The following is a 21,494-nucleotide window of genomic DNA, read 5'->3' as shown; positions in this document are numbered from 1 at the left end:
AACCAGAACAGCGGAAAAAATACATTTTAAATAAATAAAATGTTTTATAAGGCTCTATTATTGCAATAAAAAAAATCAAATTCAATTGATTACACATGCTTTTTATTAATTTAAAAATGTAATTAAACTATTAAAAAAATGGAATCCAGAAAATTTCAAATGGAAAGCACAGAATTTGGGAATAATAAAATGAAATTATCATACCATAAAACGCTATTAATGGTATGATATGGTACCAAAACGATTATAAATTGTATTCTCTGCACAATCACATAACACAGACAAAAGATTGTCCCACCTAATTGCATTGAAAAATAATGATTAGCAAAAGATGATTTTGTTGTTTGTGTTTATTTTTATTTTATTTTTTTACATCCTCCTTTGGATGGATTTACCAAAATTATGAACAGATATAGTGACAAAACATTTGAATAGACTCACAATTTCATAATGGACTGCAAAATATAAAGATTTTTTGCATCATTTCATAAAATGCCACTGAAATTACAAATACATTGAGTATTTAACAATGAACAAAACATACACGCGCATATATCCATAGAAATTTACGGAAATACCTGCACCAAAAAAGGGGGGAAGGAAAAAAAACAAAGGGAAAAAGGAGAAAACCCTGCTATGATATTCAATATTGTAGAAAAACAGAGGACAAAACATTTGTCTCATTTAAAACACATATACAGAAGAGCTCAGTATTCTTACTTCAACACTGTAAACATCATTTAAAGACAGTGTCATAGTTTTTTTTTTTTAAATCCAATTGATTTTTTTCTTACCTCCACTGTCAATAATTCTCTAGTCCATCTAAATAAATCAGTAAAGAAATGGCTTAGTAATTTTTCAAACAAATCTGTGCTTTAAGACTTTCCCTCAAAAATGAAGCACACTTTACATTTCCCAAATAAACAGACAATCATCCTCTACAAGTTTATATGATTTGATTCCTCTTAATTAATTCAAAAGATACTGGTTAGTGATAGTTTGTTCATGATAGTTGTCCCCCCCCCCCCCCCCCTGCTGTATAGCAAGAGTCTGAACTACATCAGAAGATAAAGGCTGAATATCAATTTGAGGCACGTCCGTGTTGTATGGTTATGTCTGTCTCCGAAAGCCATTGGAAACACTTAAATTCAACATGCTTTCTTGACTACACATTTCCTCCTGATTTTCTTTCAAGTTATGGCCACTTCCTGTCACTTACGCAAAGAGAGGTTTGACAGTTTGCAAAGTATCTGAAGAGTAGGTGATAAACTATGCATCCATATTTAAATAATTACTCATCCTTGTGTTGTTCATTTCTTTATGATGTGCCCCGCTGACTAATTTCGAGCGGGAAACATGTGCAGCCTTAGCTTATATTCAAATCAAGTCACAAATAATATGTAAACTGTAAAAAGTCATGAACATAAATGGCAGGATGTTGTGAATAGTGAATATGCAGATACAGAACAGTGGAGTACGCCGAGTGGAGGCGAGGGATGGCTGTCGTGTAAATTTGAGCTGGTGATGAAAAGAGACAGGTGGAGGCGATTCAGTGTGTAGGAACAGAGGTCGTAATGAGGAAATCATTTAATCCCAGGATCCTTTAGAGGACAGGCAGTCACCCAGGGCTTCCAGAGAGTCCCAACACAATTCAGTGATTGCAGTTTCAACAACGCACAGGATGGTGCATAAAACGCTGCTACAAATGAATGGCCTGTGTGCATTTACTCAAAGGATTTCTTCAGGTGAGCACCTGTGCTTTATATTGGTGTCCAAATAGCTGCTAAATAATTTTTTGATTTCAGAATTGATTCATTTGTGAATGAACACATTCCTTTGATAATTTAATAGTAAATGCAACAATTTGAGCTTATGAAACATATGACTTCCCTTGAAACAAGTAAATCCAGTCTGAATTAGTCAAGACTGCACAATAAACATTTTATAATACCATTAACATATGAAAGGATTTGACCTTTTACAAGGTTTGGACATCACTGAAACGCAATTAAGAGATAGATGAGGGTGGAAGAAATGGCAATGGATGTGAGTGGAGATTTGAGCGAATGTAAACATTTTGATCTTTAAAAGTAAAATTTGGGATATGAAAAAAAAAATTGTTAGGAAAGCAACACTGGCGGCCTCAACACTGTTTATATACAGGGATCATAATAATGTAGAGGACATATTGTCATTTTTGTTGTCATTTGCACATAAATGTCATGGCTGATGAACTTTCATTTAATTTAATTTACTTTCATTTAAAATGTCGTCAATAGAAAATCATTCAGATGCAGTCAAACTGCATCAGCTGCCTTCAAACATCCCTGGGGTTTTTTTTTACCCTTAAAATTGGTGAATATTTTTATTGTCAAAGTGACATTCAGTGCTTTACGTCTATCTACTGAATATAACCCATGATGATAGGGGCCATTGACAGCAACAATAATATGAAAACTTTCTCAGATTTTAGAAGTCGACCTCTTCTTTAGAAATTACCCATTTGTTTCCTTTGAGGAAATTTGTTTAGAACACATAACTGGCTGACAGCCAAAATCTCAGTATTTGTCATATCATAAGATGGGGTGTGTAGAAATATAATTTCAGGAACTGAATGCATTAGAAACCCATCGATAATGCACCTGCACATGCCATGTGTCATTACAAATAATCCAATAAATACAGAAATTATTGCACAGTAGAAAGGCTCCATGAATTCCTAATGGACTACTCCTCTGTTAGTTGCTGGGAAATGCAGGAAGGGTTTTTAGAACCGCAGACTAACATTTCCCGGTGTTCTTGTTTCTCAGGTGGCAGTTTGTTTTCACAAAAAAAAAAAAAAAAACACTCCAAAAAATATATAGTCAAGAAAAAGGCTATCCAGCTAAACCCATAATGCAGTGCATTGAAAAGTGGTCTCAAGCTCTGTCCGACTCCTCAAGTTTCACCTCGTTGGTCAACAAATGCTCTCCATGCCACTTCTTCATGTGTTTTTCCAGGGTGCTGTACACACTGAAGGGCATGTGGCAAATATCGCAGCGATACACTTCTTTGCCAAACTGCCCGTGGGTCTTCATGTGCCGGGTAAGCTTGCTGCTCTGGGCACAAGCGTAGCTGCACAGGTCACACTTGTAAGGCCTCTCACCTGTGTGGCTCCGCCGATGCACGGTCAGATTGCTGCAGTTCTTGAACACCTTCCCACAATACTCACAGGTGTCACTCCGTCGACTCTCCTTGGAGCTGGGTGGTCTCCCTGGCCCAGGACCCCGCAGATGGAGGTGAGGTGTACTGCTACCACTTCGCCCTGACATCCCACCACCCTCCAGAATTTCCCCTGGAGGGGTGGAGAAGCGCAGGCTGCCTGTCTCAGATGAAGAGTGCTCGGAAGAAGTGCCGAAAGGCGACTGCCTGGAGTCGGAAAAGCTCAGGAATGGCTCCCTTATGAAGTGGCGGGATGCAGCATAACCGGCAAGCAACTGAGAATACACATTTTCCGGGGATATGACGGGCACCTGCGGCAGCTCCATATCCTTCTCCACCTTGATCCTCTTGGCAGAAGACCCAGAGAGGCTGGAACTGGAAATAGGCACTGGCTTCCGTTGAAACATCGCTGAGATGGAATCCTCCGGGCCGCAGCCTCTGCCATTCACCATGGGCCGCCTGTCTCTGTCGATATCCCTGGCTGCCGAAACTGTGTCCATCTCCTGACATGGCCTGCTGCCCGGTGGCAGTCTCAAGTGATTGTCGAGGTTGTTGTATTGGCTTTCTGTCACTCTGTCAGTGGCCTGAGGCTTCTCCTCTGGGGAGGGTCTTGGGCCATTCTCTCTGTTTCTGCTCAACTCCGAATCCATGCTCAGGTTGGACTCAGGCCTGCTCCCATTTTGCTGCTCTTCCTCTTCTTCCTCCTCCTCTTCCTCCTCTTCTTCTTCTTCCTCCTCCTCATTATCCAATCCCTCCCTTGTGCCATTGTCCTCACTGTTTTTAAGCCCCTCTCCAGCTGAGTCTTGCCCTCCCTGCTCAGGTGAACTCCCCATGGAGCCTGACTTGTGCATGTGCGTCTTCATGTGGCGCTTTAGCTTGCTTGCCTGCGAACATGCATGGTCACAGAGATGGCACTTGTAGGGTCTTTCACCAGTGTGGCTACGTCTGTGCACAATCAAGTTGCTTTGGAACTTGAAAGTCTTGCCACAGAACTCACAGGACTTGGCTTTGCCGACCTGATTTAGTGGTGATGAGGAATGGCCTCTGGATGGAACTGATGGTGGCTGTGAGGGTGTGGTTAGAAAAGGTAGAGGTTTGGAGCCAGGCTGGAAGAGAGTGGGGCTGAGAAGCCGATGCATAGGGGGTACACGGTTAGGAGAAAGAGGAGGAGTCGGACCACCGTTGTTGTTGTTGCCTGCCAAATCACGAAGACGCTGAGAGAAGCCCATGGATGGTTCAATACCCATTGATTGATGGTTCAGCCGCATCACTCGCTCAAAAGCACTTGGATGCTGGGACAGTAGACCCATCTCCTCTGGGCCAAGGCGTTCCAGAGGATGACGGGGTGGCGGAGGGCTTACAAAGGGCGGGGTAGATGGCAAGCGGGTTTCAATGTATCCGGGTGGTGGAGGCTCTCTTAGCAGTGGGGCACCCATACGAAACAGTTGGAAAGGGTTGCTGCCATCACCCAGAAAACTGGCTAGAGGGGAACGGGGCAAGGATTCAGCCCCCAGTGGAGGAGGAAGGGCCATGCGAGGGGTAAGCGAGCAGCTAGTAGGGTGGGTGTCCAGGTAGATGCGTATCCCATGGATGTTCTGAGCATGCTGCAGCAGAAACCATGCACTGGAAAAGGGTTGCTTACAAGTGGTGCAGATGTAACTGGAGGGCTCATCTCTTCCTGGAAGACACAAAACAAGTGGATGTAATTAATATATACATATTAGCTATTAACTCTCTGATCTGGTGCGAGGGGAGGTTGAGATAGCACACTTTAATAGCTTTCATGTCATTTGTGCATCTGTTTGTTCTCGGTGATGGCTTTAAATGTAATCAAAGGAAAGAGTCCTCTATGGTGAGGTTCATGGATCATTTCTGTTTAAAAATTAAACAGGCAACATGTGAAAGACATTTCACTGCGCTGCGGCGACAGCCATTTTATAAGATTGAATGAAAATTACATCACCCTAAGAGGGGAGACAAGAGCTCTCTGATAGCCTAACGGGTTATCTACTGTGAGGCAGGGCCGCCTGCTCTCTAAAGCTGTGTCAAAGAGGATCTGCCTGTATGTGACTCACCCAGAATCTGAGTCACACTAGGGGGTTGGTGAGAGCAGGGAAGCTCCCAGAGGGCTGGAGCCTAATGCAGATGGCAGGTCTCGCCCACAGGCCATAACACATTGTGCTAATGCTAATGTCAGCCAGACGTTAATATAGAACTCCCCATTGAAAACCCGACACCCCCACCTTTCACTATTTCCATATGGAGATAATTCTGTGGCAAAAGAAAGAGAAAGAGAGGATTAAGGAAGAAAGAGAAAGAAAGGGAATCGTGTTGATAGGTCCATACATTGACAAAGTCAGGCACATAGTTAGCTACTGACAGTCCCCCATTCACTTATATTTTTGTGATATGATATTTTGACATATAATTTGACACCATTTAAGAGAGTAAAAATAATGGAGTAAATAGTCACCTTCATTTATAAAGTGCTTTTAACAATATTGACTGTTTTAAAGCAGCTTTACAGTGATAATAGGAAATAAAAGTAACAGAGATTGTTTTGGCTTTACAGCAGCTCTAGAATTATTGTCCAGCTAAAGTTAGTTTTGATTGATTTACTTCCGTTGCAAAGATCATTAGTTATTAACTTAAGGGCCACTTACACGACACAGTTCTAACAGAAAACCCTCAACACGCTCCGGCCCGCTCATTCGCACAACAAAAGTGCCTAGTGGCACATGCTTATTACGTGTTTAGTGTATGTGCGTTTGATATGTGTGCAGGTGTGTAGTCTTTATTTACTAATTGACCTCAACAAATTACTTGTCTGGCCTTAAAAATTTATAATACAGAATTATTTATTGCTATTTTGACAACTTTTTTATCTGTAGAGAGGTAAAGGGAAGGGAAGGAGGCTTTCACAGGGGAGAGACTAGTTGACACTACAGGACTGCATTGTCGTCGTGTCCAGGCACATGTCCTTCATCAGATCTGGATACGGCCTAGATCCGTCAGACTGCGGTAAACCTCTGGATAAACAGAGAGACTAATATTAGCGTAGACGCTTATTCTTCTTATGATGTAACAAGTACATCAGGATTTATGGGGAGTGTTCCCGGTTCCGGCTGATCTAAGCTATGCAGCCTAACATTGAATTATAGAAGTTTATAATGTGTTATGTGTATGCTAGGTCAAAGAGATGTGTTTTTAGTCTAGATTTAAACTGACAGAGTGTGTCTGCTTCCCGGACAATGTTAGGAAGAGTGTTCCAGAGTTTTGGTGCTAAATAGGAAAAGGATCTACCACGAGCAGTCGATTTTGATATTCTATTTATATTTTTTTTATAGTTTCACGCGGCTCCGTTTTAGACCAGCTGTAGTTTGTTTATTAAGCGTGCAGGGCAACCACCCATAAGAGCATTACAATAATCTAGCCATCAAGTATTCACATTCTAGGTTATTACGTGAGGTAATTCTCACGTAATGACGTTTATCCTAATGACAAAGATGAATTAATGATATTAAGAAGAGGATCTATGACCTCTGGAAGCATCTATTTAAATAGCTTAATCAGTATAGGGTCTAACATACATGTTGTCGATTTAGATGATTTAACAAATTTAGAAAATTCTTCCTCTCCTATAGCAATGAATGAATAAAATGTTTCCTCAAGGAGACTACAATGCACTGCCCGATGCGATACTGTAGTAGACGGTTTCATAGTTATAATTTTCTCCCTGATATGGTCAATCTTGTAAGTAAAGAAGTTCATACAGTCTTTACTGCTATGCAGCTTGGAAATGTCTGGGGTTTAAGCTTTATTTTTCATTAATTTAGCCACTGTTTCAAATAAATACCTAGGGTTTTGTTTATTTTCTTCTAATAGGGTTGAAAAATTAGCAGATCTAGCAGTTTTTAATGCCACTCTGTACACAATCGTGCTCTCTTTCCATGAAATGCGAAACAACTCTAGTTTTGTTTTCTTCCAAATAGAGTAAATATGTAGAGAATTGTGAAAAATAATATATGATACAGGTAAAAAAAAATAATTCTGATCCAAAACGGTTAGCAAAGGAGCCAGTGACTTTGATATGCTAACTGATTCAAATTTAAATTATTTTATCATCCATACTTGCACTTGCTACTAGTTGCTGTTAAAAAAATAAGAGTTCCATATGTCCCCACAGAACCATTAGTATTTATGGTTAAGGTGTGAAATTGAGGATTTGTTGAGATCATCATATTGCGTTGAGAGTGGTTCTTTGCAGATATGACTTTAGGTTTGTCTGAAAAACACCTGACTGATGCAGTGAAGAGGAAGAGAGAGGAAGACACTGGACCTGTAAGTGGTTGTGTATGACATGTCCACACCCAGTGTTTGGTTTGGCTGGCCTTTAAATGGACACCTGGCAAGAGGAATTTTGGATGCTAAGAGAGTAACAGAGAGAGAGAAACTAAAATACACACAGGCTGTTCATTTTCATTACGAGGCCCTGGACAGGAGCCCAAGCCTGGATAAAATCAACAACGGACATATTCTGCACAAACGCTAGTTCCAAAAAAAACCTCATTAACATCCCATATTCCTCTGATGGCGTTACAGGACTTAACATAACATGGGATGGACAAAAAGGGTGTAATAGAGCATTCGTGCATGCACTAATATATGCATTTGTGTGTGTGCGCTCATGCTCTTACTCCGACATTGTGTGCTTGAGCTTTGCAATTTGCATCATATCACATCATACAAAAAACACCATATGTTACTAAGGGACCGTGTCAGCTAACAGACAGGCAGACTTAATGACGACCAAAGACAAATTTCATCAACTTTCCAAACAAGCCAGAACGAGAGAGAGAGAGAGAAACCCATAGTGAACAAGTTAGGATATGCTAATGACCCATCAGAGATCCATGTCTTGTGACAGCAGCTTGTGTGGCATGATGGTGTGAAATTACCCATCAGGCACCTCAAGAACACAAATCTCCATCTGATCATGGTCCATTGGGTCCTACTGTGTGTGTGTGTGTGTGTCACACTACAGAGGCCTGGGAGGGCCATGTCACAGCAAAGCGCTCCAGCCAATAAAAGTGCTCATTATAGAATCATCGCTGTTCGCTCTGTGATTCAATTTGCAGTAATTACCACGGTCCGCATCCGTGAAACCGTTCGCTGCGGGCCGCAGAGGTCAACTGCCAGTTAACAGAGTGTCTTTTCTCCTCTCAATGTATTCAATTGCAAGAGCCTAATAGCCTAATTTTCTTCCCTCTTGCACTTCAATAAATATTGCCGGGATTACAGGTTAAACAGCTAAATTGAGTTGTGGCTGTTATATTATAGAGCTGGCTGTTGGCGTGCATGAAGCTAACAGCACTGCAGTAGCGTTTTCGTTGTTAAACAGTGCTGGGATGTCTACGTGTCTGTCTTTGTGTATATGTGTGTGTGTGTGTGTGTGTGTGTGTGTGTGTGTGTGTGTGTGTGTGTGTGTGTGTGTGTGTGTGTGTGTGTGTGTGTGTGTGTGTGTGTGTGTGTGTGTGTGTGTGTGTGTGTGTGTGTGTGTAGGATATGTGATTAATGACAAACGTGTGTGTGTGTGTTGTGTGCGCAGAGGGGGTTTTACACTAAACTTATCCACCCTCTTGGGTTTAGTATTACAAAACCTCACGGCCAATTAGTCCATCCTCAGGGACCTCCAACCTGGGTTTAGATATGTTGATTTCAACATTTTGTGGCAATTAATTTCCTTTTAAGAGCATGAATGCAGTGACAAAAAAGTGAGGAGGAGGGGCTGGAGGGTGTTTTTTAATTATCTGCGGACAAATCTGGCAGACTTGAGAGCACTGCTGTTTCATGAGGGAAACAACATTAGTGTTAGCTACTGCTGTCTCCAGCATTACCAGACCATGAACCAATCACTTACCGAAGCTGGACTAATGGAATAGTCATGGGATGATGTGCGAATGTGTGAAACTCGTTTGATGTTGCCGTAATGCAAGGACATATGTGTGTGGCATAATGCGCAGCTTGTTTGGTAATGTCACAACACAGGGACATATGAGCAATTGCGAATCCGTGAAACTGTTTTGTTGGTCACATTGCAAGACGTGCATGTGTGAATTGTATTTGATAATGTCACAAGTTAAGGACGTGTGTGTGCAACTCGTTTGATGATGTCACTACGCAAGGGCAATACATGCAAATGCGTGAAACTTCTGTGACAACATGAGGGCATCTACGTGTGTGCAAAAACACGTAGATGCCCTCATCTTAGCGATGTCATTACCAAACGCATCATGCGTTTGGTAATGACATCGCTAAGACAAGTGCATGTGCGAATCAGTAAACGTGTCTGATGATGTTACATCGCAAGGACAAATGAGCATGTACAAATGGCTGAAACTCACGTGACAGCAACATAAGGGCCTCTATGTGTGTGCAGTTGCATGAAACGCATCTAAGTTCATGTTCTGTAATCATATCACAAAGACAAGTGCACGTATAAATGCATGCGACTTGTTTGATGATGTCACAACGTAGAGACAAATGAGTGTGTGCAACTGCGTGAAACTCGTGTGACAACGCAAATTCTTCTCTGTGTGTGCAAAGACAAGAGCATGTACGAATGACTCTAGATTAAATCACGATGCAAGGACATACGTGCGCATGTAAATGCATATAACTAGTATGATGATGTCATAATTCTAAAATGGCAATGCAAAAACATAATGTGCATGTGTGTGTACAACTCGGTCCTGGCAATCTCACAGCTCTGCCCCTTGAACCCGCTACATTCCTAATTGTCGAAAGCCACAGCGGCGAATTTGCATAGAGAACAAAGGACAAGGTGATGCCATGGGGACTACGACACGCCTTCACTCCCCTCCGGACCCTCCCCTCCCATCCCAAACGTCCCCTCTGTGCACCTGTCACAAGCCTGGCTGACACCTCACACCGCAGTAATATGGGCCCTCATTAGCATGCCTCTGATCTTGGGCTCCCAGGGGCTTGTGGGGCCTCACCTCGCATCACTGATGTCTTGTTTGTGATGATCGTGGCTAATCAGGGGGCCAGACCACTATGCTAATGAGAAACACAGAGGTGCAGCATTCTGTGTAGTGCAACTCTGCTGTCTGTGACACCAACACACTCTAGGGACTGGTGATGTGATTTGGATGCGAGTGCTTGTGTCTGAGAGAGATAAACAATATCTATGCACTGGTATGGGGAGAGTACTCTGGAATATGTTATTTAAAAAAAAAAAAAACGTTTAAAGTATTACTGATTCTTTGAAGTCAATTTAAATCAGGGGTGTCCAAAATCATCCTGTGGGGGCATTGTCCCTGCCTCAACACACCTGAATAAAGGTTTCTAATATGCCTAGTGAAATCTTGATTAACTGGTTCAGGTGTGTTTAATTGGGGTTGGAGCTGAACTCTGCAGGACAGTGGCTCTCCAAGAGCAGGATTGGACACCCCTGATTTAGGGGCTGTGTACACAACTGTTTAAACTTTTTATGCGATTTGGCCGTTCGTTTACGCGACAACGGCATTTTGGGAGCCTGAAAACGGGTTTCAAAGTGTACGTTTTTGAAACACGGTCTCCGTGTAAACAGCAAAAGCGCGAATCTCTGAAGACAATGATGTCATGCACATGCGTATTACGTGTTCAGTCTATAGTGTTTCATCGCCATCTAATGGCCTGGCAGCAGAATACAGCGTTTTTAACCGTTTGCGCAGTTCCGTGTGAATGGGGATTGTTTTGACAATGTACAGACAACAGTACGTGGAAAACTCAAACGAAAAACTTCTCCGTTTTAAGCATATCGTTTTCGTGTAAATGGACCCTGCTATTTGTATGCCTTTAGTGGTACCAAACGTAACTGCAAATATAATGACTGTTTATCGACAGGTTTTCTGAACACTCCTCCCTAAGTCTACTTATAACTGACTCTGCACATTGAGATTTAATAATTTGAACACTTAATGACATACTTGAACTTTAAATTTTATAGATGCTTCACTGTCTATCCTTTTCTTACTGTTTCTCTTTGTCTGTCTGGATTTCTCTCAGTCCTCATGATAGATAGACTTGATGGACTGTACATTGATTGAGCTGTGAGCCTTAACAGACCATGATATTGTGTTTGATAAATGATAATGACAAAGAAATGAATGATTTTGGCAGGAAGATGAGGAGTGAAAAGCCAGACCACATGCTGGGACTAAAACCACTATACCAGTTTCTTGAAGAGAGTCTGATATTTTCATGCTGAATTCCACAGCCTGCAGCAAATTGTTTCTGTGTGTCTGTGTCTATGTGTGCATTTGATTGTGTGTGTGTGTGTGTGTGTGTGTGTGTGTGTGTGTGTGTGTGTGTGTGTGTGTGTGTGTGTGTGTGTGTGTGTGTGTGTGTGTGTGTGTGTGTGTGTGTGTGTGCATCCTCTCTTTGATATGCTCTTGTAAAAAAATAAACGTTGGTGTTAACAAAATGAGGTAATAACATATCAATATCAATATTTTTTCTTGTTTTCCACTAACAATATCTAAATGCTTAAATAAAGGTAAATTTGCTTGAGAAATAAAAAGTGAAAAAAAAAAGAATAAAAAAGTCATAAAAAATAAAATATTGTTTGGATAGATGGATGGACAGAGGGACGGATGGATGGATGGATAGGTAGAAATGTTTGTTGGCCCAACAAAGTATCAAGCTTGCAAACCGCAAACCCGGTGCTTAGTGTGAAAGCCTCTGGTAATACTGAACTAGTTATTACCGTTATCAATTTCACTTTTTTTACCCATAGTCCTCCTGTAGTTCAGTGCTCTAGTGAAGAGTTATCTGTGATTCCTGGCCATAATAAGGACGGACAACTGAATATTAAAAGACTCTCATTCTACAGTGGAAAAACTGTGTGTGTAGAGAAGCCACAGAGGATAGTGGAAGGCATAGTGGTTATGGCAGGCACACAAACACACACACACACACATAAACACACTTATGTCTCCTGTCTAAGTGAAAGCAGGCCTGTTGCAGTAACCATTCCAATCTGTCTCCATCTGCAGGAGCACAGAGGAGGGACATCACAAACTGTGGTCTCACAGCACACAACACACAAGCATATACATGCAAAAGACACCTTCATACCCACAGTCACACATACACAAACAAATAAACTTAGATTTTCTCAGCCATTGTCACAAACCAAAAAAAGAAAAAAAAGAAGAAAAAAAAACACCTTGACCCCCATTATCCCCCTATTCATCCATCTATCCAAACCCACTAACAAATTAAGTATCATCACTGTCCTCGTCAGAGCTCAGTACATTCCCAGTACATTCAGCATCTGGCTCATATTCGCAATCTCAAACATATTCTCAAAACTATAATTTTCAACATATTCAAAATCAATATTTTGATTGCTGACAGCGTCTTCATCAAAATCCACCATCATGTGACGGTGACACTAATATTTTATATTGCGTTCAATACTTGCTCTGCAGCCACTGAGCCATTTCAAGGTTTGCTGATGATACTTCCTATTCTTTTGTTTTCTGCCTGCGGTAACTATAAGCAGTGTTGGGCAGTAACGCGTTACTAGTAACGCATTACGGTAACGCAGTTACTTTTGACAGTAACTCATACTGTAACGCATTACTTTTTAAATAAATTAACTCCGTTACCGTTACCATATGGTGCGTTGTCCGTTACTTTTTTAAATTAATTAATTTTGGCTGACGTGTAGCCTACAGACTAACCTGTTTGCAGCAGCGACGCATTGTAGGATTGGTGGTAGGGTTGCTTGCCACCCGTCCCTTAAAGTACGGAATTGTCCCGTATTTACAAATAAAATGATGCGTCCCGTATCAAATCAATAAGGGAAGCGATTTGTCCCGTATTTTACATAAGACCCACACATAGCCTAGTTGGATAAAAACATAAGGATTTACTATACTAATAGCAAATAGCCTATAAAGAAATCAATTTCACAATAATGTTACAGTATGATTAGAATCAAAAGAATTTTGTCCATTTTCTAAGCTTAGAAAATGCATATTTATACGGGCTGAATTTTATAGGCCAAAAATATTGTTTAGTAATTCTGTGAATTACACTGCGCAAACCAAAGTAGGCTAATACTACCCACCGGATGAAGAAGGGTTGGCTCTCAGTCTCCACAGAACAAAATATTTATTTTATTTTATTTTTAGTGTTCGCATTTATGAGGAAGAAACAATGTTACGGACGTGACAGTTCTCCGTGAGCGCTCTGAAAGCGGCATAAAATATGCTTTAAAACTTTCACAGAGATATCAAAAAGAAAGCACAAAACCTTTCTTTAAAGTGAATTTCGTTTAGTATTGATTGTATCTTTATTTTAATCAATGTTTCATCAACCAATTGCCTGGATTTAATAAATAAGTAAATATAGCAGACGATAGATAATCACGAAACGGAGGCGCCAGCGCGTGAACTGGAGCTCGTCTCATAAATGAACCGAAACTCGGCGTATAAGGTAACCTACTTGCCTCACAGACATGTCTACTTTTAAACAGAACAATTCAAAACGAAAGAAAACAAACAACAGACTGCTCTCTGCTTATGTAATCCGTATGAAATGTGCATTTCTCTCTGCCGCGTCTACTGCGAAGATCGAGAGTCAGCATAGGGAGTCACCACAGAAATCCTTGTGATATATTCAGTTTGTGCTGGTCTGACTTAAATAAAATAGTGTTTAAAAATTACTTTCTGTTTAAGTCAGTTTTGTGTTTGTGTAGACCATAACGCATAAAAGAACATTAATGGGACCATTAAAGAATGTTTTTTTTTTAAAGTAACTAAAAAGTTACTTTTAACAGTAATGCATTACTTTTTGGTGTAAGTAATCAACAAAGTAATTGAGTTACTTTTTGAATGAAGTTACTAGTAACTGTAACTAGTTACTATATCTTAGTAACTAGCACAACATTGACTATGAGTGAACGTCACTTCATCATTGAGGAATAAAGGTGAATTGCACTTATTGAGTCATCAGAGATTTAATTATTGATGCGCAGGGGGAAAAAAGTACACTATTACATATCTCATGTCGCTAGCGAACGTATACACTTTTAACAAAAAAATCATTAGAAAACTGATAGTGAATGACAGCCGGGTAGTGAATGACATCCCGGGTCGATAAAGACCCGAAGAATGCGTTTAAGGGTTAAGGATCCACTTGTACTTTTTTTGTTTTGTTTTGTACAGGCTAATAGGACATTCCTCTGGGACTTATACTGACACCTAGTGGTGTGGATGCAAGCAAAACTTTTCAGCTACTGATGCCATTGTAATAAGGCATTATTCAGAATTTGCCATGATTAGCATACAAAGAAAGCAACACATTACTGAGATAAAGCAAGTATTAGGCCAGTCATGTGAATGACAACGCTCATGAGTAAATAAAAATGTTTATTGGCCAAATAATATGACTGGAGTTATCTTATGAATGTGAACATGATTTCTAACATATTATATATAATATATATAGTGTATATCTTAAAACAAGACAAAAATACTTTTTTTTAGCAGTGCACCATGAGCCTCATACCTATCCTATCCATAATGACACACCAACATCAGCCTTCTTCTTCCTCCTGCACGCTTACTGCCAGTCTCTTGAAGAAACAGGCCAGCCAAGGGTAGCGTAACCATCTAAATGAAAACACATGCCACCCTAGAGTGCCCTGTCATCATCTGATACTGCCAGAGCGAAGACGTCCTACAGCGCAGACGGGAAAGGACAGTGAAAAACAACTGGAAAGACTTCTCTGTCAGTAAGAGCTATGACTCTTGGCTCAGTGAGAACAGAGAGAAGTGCATTAGCACAGCGTTTTGTGGCATCGCAACTAGTCTGAATCATAGCTTGGAGTGTGCGTCACTGTGTTAAGATCTGGCTGGCGTGAAAAGGCCGTTCAAGAAGAGCTGCAGGAACTTGATGGATGACACTGGTGCTTGCGGCTGAAGGGAGACGCGGAAAAGCCAGCGGGGTGGAGAAAAAAAAGCAAATAGGGGGACAGCGAGGGACCAGTTCAAAGCAAACATTTCTCCATGTCATCACAATCGTACCCTGCATCACAATCAAAATCTCCGAGCCGTATATATCTAGCGGTTTGCGCTAATAGCTAATCTCTGTATGTTTGACATGAGGCGGAATGAAAATAGCCTCGCGTTAGTTAAGTTGTTACTTTGAAATAGTTTTGCCTTTTAGATGCTTTTAATCCTTTCCATTTGACATGTTTTTAGAAGTAAAGATCGATACAAAAAAAATATCCGTTAGCTTATTCATCTCTGTTTGGCTGGTGCAGGACTTCCAAGAAGTGCACAGTTTGAATTCTGACATTTTGCTCATGGACTCTCAGTGGACACAAACGTTTTTTTTTAAACTTCAAGTCTGACTAAACTTTCTTCTGATTTTTTTTATGTATTGTATTTCCTAGTACAAATATCTAAACATTCTTAAATGATGATACAATTACATGAAAAGCAAAATCACATAATATAAGTCTTGATTTCTGATAAATGTATCATAAGTGTGAATTCACACTTAAAACAACAAGAAAAAAAGTCTGCTAAATATTTTTTTTTTCATTTTAAATTAAAGGGATAGTTCAAATTCTGTTCCAAACTGTTGGGTTACCCATATTCTTCATAATATCTTCTTCTGTGTTATAAGCTATAAATAAACTCATACAGGTTTGGAACAACTTGAGGGTGAGTAAATTATGACAGAATTTTCATTTTTGGATTAACTATCCCTTTAAGCTTATTTTTGTAACCCCATTGGCATATATTTTTTCTTGTTTTAACCATAAACTCACTTAACTAATTTTTAGAAAAGAAGACTTTATGTCTTAATTAATTTTAAGATATATCTTAAGTAATTATATGTTTTTCATGCTGGGACTAGCATGGGATGCTGGTTGCAGGTTTGCTTGTCTCCAGCAAGACCAGTACTATCACCAGCATAAACCAGCCTGGACCAACAGAAAAGAGCGGAGAGCAATCCCGTATGTGAAATAATTGCCCTGGTATTTTTACCCATTTAAAGCTCACTGTAAAAAAATCCCAAGGCCCTCAGCGCGCCTTCCCAAACAATCAGGGCCCTGTAAAACAGCTCCTTCGATACCTCATGTGCCGGGATCTGCGACACATGCCAGTCATGTGAATGGATTCCACTTCTGTTGCGCTGCAGCGCTACGACTGGTGCAAGAATCAGCACAGATACAGGTGACCACAAACTCAGATGCCAAATCAAAGGCATGTAGTTCAAGACTAAAGCTTTGGCTGCATAATATACATGCTAAATTGTCTGCAATATTCAAATGAGCATGTCTCAAATCATCAAAAAAATAGAGCCTCGATGATGTTTTAGAGACTGCTTTAACACTATTTTACATAACCATGCATTAATACCAGTACAATAATCATTAAGCATACAATAATCATCTTGAGGGACAGCAGCACCAGATTATCTCAATATCATCCCATTTAGAAGCACTATTTCTTGAAAAAGCATAATTGCTTTTAAAGATAGCGTGCCATTTTGTCTTTGTCTAATTTTTATTTTACATTTTTGGTAACACTTTAGTTTAGGGTCCAATTCTCACTATTAATTAGCTAGTTAGCATGCATATTACTAGGATATTGTCTGTTTATTAGCACTTATAAAGCACATATTAGTATCTTATTCTGCATGACCATATTCTACATTCCTTAATCCAACCCAATACATAAACTTAACAACTATTAATAAGCAGTAATTAGGAGTTTATTGAGGCAAAAGTCGTAGTTAATAGTAAGAATTGGACCCTAAACTAAAGTGTGACCCTTTTTTTTGCATTTAACATGTCAATAGATTTATAACATGTAATGTTATACACAATGAGTTCAAATTTTTACTTTGAAAATGAAATACTTTCTATTTACCTCACTACAAAGTTATGTGCATAACAATTGTTATTTATACTTAAATGCCATGTTTATACACTTTTTTTTAGACCACACATATCTAATCTATCAATATTAGATATTGTTTATATTGGCTATTTATTGTGGACTCTTTTATCTGCCTAAGTTTAGATTTGCACTATCTGTTCAGAATGGAATAGGAATACTATGCTGTAGCCTATGTTTTTAAATATAATGTTAAACATAACTTTTTTGCATTTAACATGCATATACACTAAAATATATGATAATAATGTAAGTTCTCATGTTGAAAATAAAATACTTTCAATGTTTATCTCAAGGCAAATGTCCATATGTGCCTTATAATCGTTATTTATACTTATAACCGCATGTTTATCCAACTCTGTTTCAGACCACACACACAAACGTTCCCAATACCCAACTTAATATTAAAATCCATTGTTATAACTCTCTGAGCTTTTTCTAGGACAAACCAGCATCCCAGAAGTCCCTCCTCTATTATTCAGAGAGTAGACCTTTGTTCTTTTACATCTTTCCTACTGTGCAGTATAAATATTGTGAGACCTAAATGAACCTGTACAATTGATCTTACATACACTTTCCATCCATGTACTACTTTTAGAAATATGCAAATTTCGAGGAGAAGTTTTGTATCTACAGTTATAATCTGATCGACAACATCGACGGTTAACCGCTTCATTCCAGTCATTTTCACGAGAACTAAAGTTAAAAGAGAGAGTGCCGATTTCTCCGTGGTGTGTCATCTTGCCCTCAGCCCTCTTCATCCTCTGCTGGGGGAGATCAGCTTCTCCCAGGGCTGTTTTCACAATGATGCGTTTTCAGCTTTTTTGGCACAGATCCCCGCATAGCTTATGGTTAAGAACAGTCTTTCATCTTGCCAATGCCTTCAGCAAACATACCGGGAGGGCCACATCTGCCGCACACTACATGCAAGAACAAGCCTTACTGGCATGAATAAAAACTGATAAGATCCAGGGTTTATTCATTCAGTGGGATGCCAGGGAGGGTTTAATGCTGAATTATCATGGCGGCTCGCATCCTACAAAATCTCATACTGTAATGTCATCAACCACTATCAACGTGACAGAGCAGCCCCTTCCCGTTATTTTGGTGTGCTAGACTCTCGTTCAAGTACGTTGTGCTGATTTCTGAGATGGGAACAGACCAAAATGACAGCTAATGAAAAAAAAAAAAAAAAAACTTGATCTCACCCTAAGTATTCAACTGTATGTTCCCAGTAAAGTATCCCGGAATGCAGTAGGCTGCTGCAAAGCGACCTCCAAGAATTGCAACATGCAAACTGCATTACTTGATTTGAATTATTCCTTTAATGTATGCAAGGGATAGTCCACCCAAAAATGAAAAACCTCTCTTCATTTTCTCACCCTCATGCCATCCCAGAATAAGACTTTTTTTCTTCAGATGAACACAAATTGAGATTTAAAAAGAAATATTCCCTCTCTGTGATGCTTCAAAACCACGCAAAGGGAACACGACGGAAATCCACACAACCACAGTTGATAAATCAACGTGAAAAGAGAGAAGTGTGTAAGAAAAATACTAATATTTCGGCAGCATTTTCTATTGAAAAGTTTCCAGCCACCGCCAGCATTTTTGACCATTTTCACAAAAATGTCATGGCCACCAGAATCTTTGGTTGTATGAATATCTAAACATGTAATATATCTAAATAAAGAACAGAGCCTCTGCTTTGTGCATTCTTTCTTTTTTTATCAACACGAATGTGGAAAAGTTTCATAAAAAGCAAAATTTTAAACAAAAAGCTGAGAAAATCGAGTTTTTTTCTTCTTCAAAGATTACAAAGTGCATAAGCAATGCTTTTATCGCTTGTTTCTGCTTGTTTCGTTTTTTTTTTCAGTGTTTGATTTCAACGCTTTTTGAAATTGCATAATAGCACCCCCTACCGTATAACAGTGAAAAAACTGAAAATTGTTTCACAAAGTCCTGACATTTACATCAAACAAACGTACGACAGTTGTCTGGAATATACATTTAAAAGTTTACACTTTATTTCGATGCTTCACTTTAGACACTCTGCTATGAGTAACTTTGCAACTACATGTCAAATAACTCATTAGAGTATTGGTAAACTGTTGTAGACTGTTATGGTTAGGTGTTAGGGTTCGGGTTAGTAGAATAAATTGACATGTAGTTGCAAAGTTACTTAAAGTCAGTAGAATGTCTTGTCATGTTAGGCAGAAACACAGGAAGCAATCGCGAGTATAATACAATATTTATTTAGCACAAAACACACAAGTCCAGGATGCAGTGAGCCAGGTGGAGATAGGTGACGCAGGGACTTCGATGGTCAATACCGGTGACGTGCAGACAAACGGTGAGACGATCCAAATCCACACGGAAGACGACGAACAGGAAACACCAGGCAGGAACACGAACCAGAAGACAGGGGAACATCAAACAACGATCTGACAAAGGTGAGAGAACAGCGGTGAGTTTAAGAAGCGTGGTGAGATGAACTGCAGCTGGTGATTGTAATGATGAACAGCTGGAGTGGATCAGGTAATGACATACAGACACGCCCCTTGCACACGTGCACTCATACAACAACATAAACACAAGACTAGAAGGAACCAGCGAATACATCTACCGTGACAGTACCCCTCCTCCTAAGAACGCCTCCTGGCGTTCTCAGACTCCCTTACCTGCCGATTGTAATCATCGATAAGGGAGTGATCCAGGATGTCCCTAGCAGGAACCCAACTTCTCTCCTCCGGACCGTAACCTTCCCAGTCCACCAAGTACTGAAATCCGCGTCCCCTCCGCCTAGAGTCCAGAATACGGTTGACCGAATATGTGGTCTCCCCATCTACGAGCCGCGGTGGGGGAGGAACCGGGACAGGCGGATTAATGTGAGAATGAAAAACGGGCTTGATTTTAGATACATGGAACACGGAATGAACCCTCCTGTACGCAGGAGGTAGTTTGAGGCGGACTGCCACCGGACTAATAATCTTGGTGACAGGAAACGGGCCAATAAATTTGGGAGCAAGTTTATTAGAAACGGTGCGAAGAGGAATGTTCTTAGTTGAGAGCCACACTTTTTGACCAACGACGTATACGGGAGGCTTTGACCGGTGGCGATCGGCCTTGGCCTTGGTGCGCGCCCCCACCTGGAGTAGAGTCTCCCGGGCTCTAGTCCAGGTGCGGTGACACCTCTGGACAAAGGCGTGAGCGGAGGGAACCGCAACCTCGGATTCCAGACTGGGAAAAATTGGTGGCTGGTAACCTACACTACACTCAAACGGAGATAGGCCCGTCGCTGACACTGGCAACGTGTTGTGTGCGTACTCCACCATAGACAGTTGTTGACTCCAAGACGAAGGATTTCTGGAAACCAAACATCGCAACATTCTCTCCAAATCTTGGTTGGCTCTCTCTGTTTGACCATTGCTCTGGGGATGAAACCCAGATGACAGACTAACCGTCGCCCCCAGTAATCTACAAAATTCTCGCCAAAATTTGGACACGAACTGGGGTCCCCGGTCGGAGACCACGTCTATCGGGAGGCCATGTAACCGAAAGACATGATCTACGACCGTAGCCGCTGTCTCCTTAGCTGAAGGTAATTTGGGTAAGGGAATGAAATGTGCTGCCTTCGAGAATCGGTCCACCACAGTTAAAACTACTGTGTTACCCTGGGAGGGTGGGAGGGCGGTAATAAAATCTAGAGCGATATGGGACCAAGGTCTCGAAGGCACCGGCAGCGGTTGAAGTAGCCCATCTGGAGGTCGATTGGAAGACTTACCCGTGGCACAAACAGAGCAAGCCAAAACAAAATCGCGAATGTCACGAGCCATAAGTGGCCACCAGAATCGTTGCTTGACTAGAAATCCAGTGCGATTAATTCCTGGATGACAAGCTACGTTGGAGCTGTGACCCCACTGGATAACGTCAGACCGTAAGCCCTCCGGCACAAATAATCGGTTCGGTGGACACCCGGGCGGAGGCGTTACCCCTTCCAAGGCCTCTTTGACCTTCGCTTCGACCTCCCATGTGAGTGTTGAAACAAATACGGTTTCGGGTAAAATACACTCGGGAGTGGACGGGCGACCGGAAAAATCAAATATACGAGAAAGTGAGTCGGGTTTGATGTTCTTAGAACCCGGACGATATTGGAGAGAAAAATCAAAACGACCGAAAAAAAGTGCCCACCGAGCCTGCCTGGAGTTCAATCTTTTAGCAGTTCTGATATATTCGAGGTTCTTATGATCAGTCCAGACGATAAAAGGTACCCCCGACCCTTCTAACCAGTGTCGCCACTCCTCC

At 40.7% G+C, this 21,494-nt stretch overlaps 1 protein-coding gene across 1 annotated transcript in view; it reads right to left on the bottom strand.

Annotated features, from left to right (window-relative positions):
- Window positions 1-335: 335 nt before the first annotated feature.
- The window catches only part of bcl11bb (BCL11 transcription factor B b), a 43,728-nt gene continuing 22,569 nt past the window's right edge, over window positions 336-21,494 (bottom strand). Inside the window, exon 3 of the mRNA XM_077220442.1 lies at window positions 336-4,879. Within this exon, the coding sequence (XP_077076557.1) occupies window positions 2,919-4,879 (1,961 nt within the window). The 3' untranslated portion in view covers window positions 336-2,918. The remainder of the gene's footprint in view (window positions 4,880-21,494) is intronic.

The sequence above is a fragment of the Siphateles boraxobius genome, unplaced genomic scaffold (genome assembly GCF_051911475.1).
Source record: "Siphateles boraxobius isolate OS27281-9 unplaced genomic scaffold, OSU_SipBor_1 8, whole genome shotgun sequence".
Taxonomy (NCBI): Eukaryota; Metazoa; Chordata; class Actinopteri; order Cypriniformes; family Leuciscidae; genus Siphateles; species Siphateles boraxobius.
Note: the sequence above shows the minus strand (reverse complement) of the source record. Positions and strands in the feature narration are given on the sequence as shown.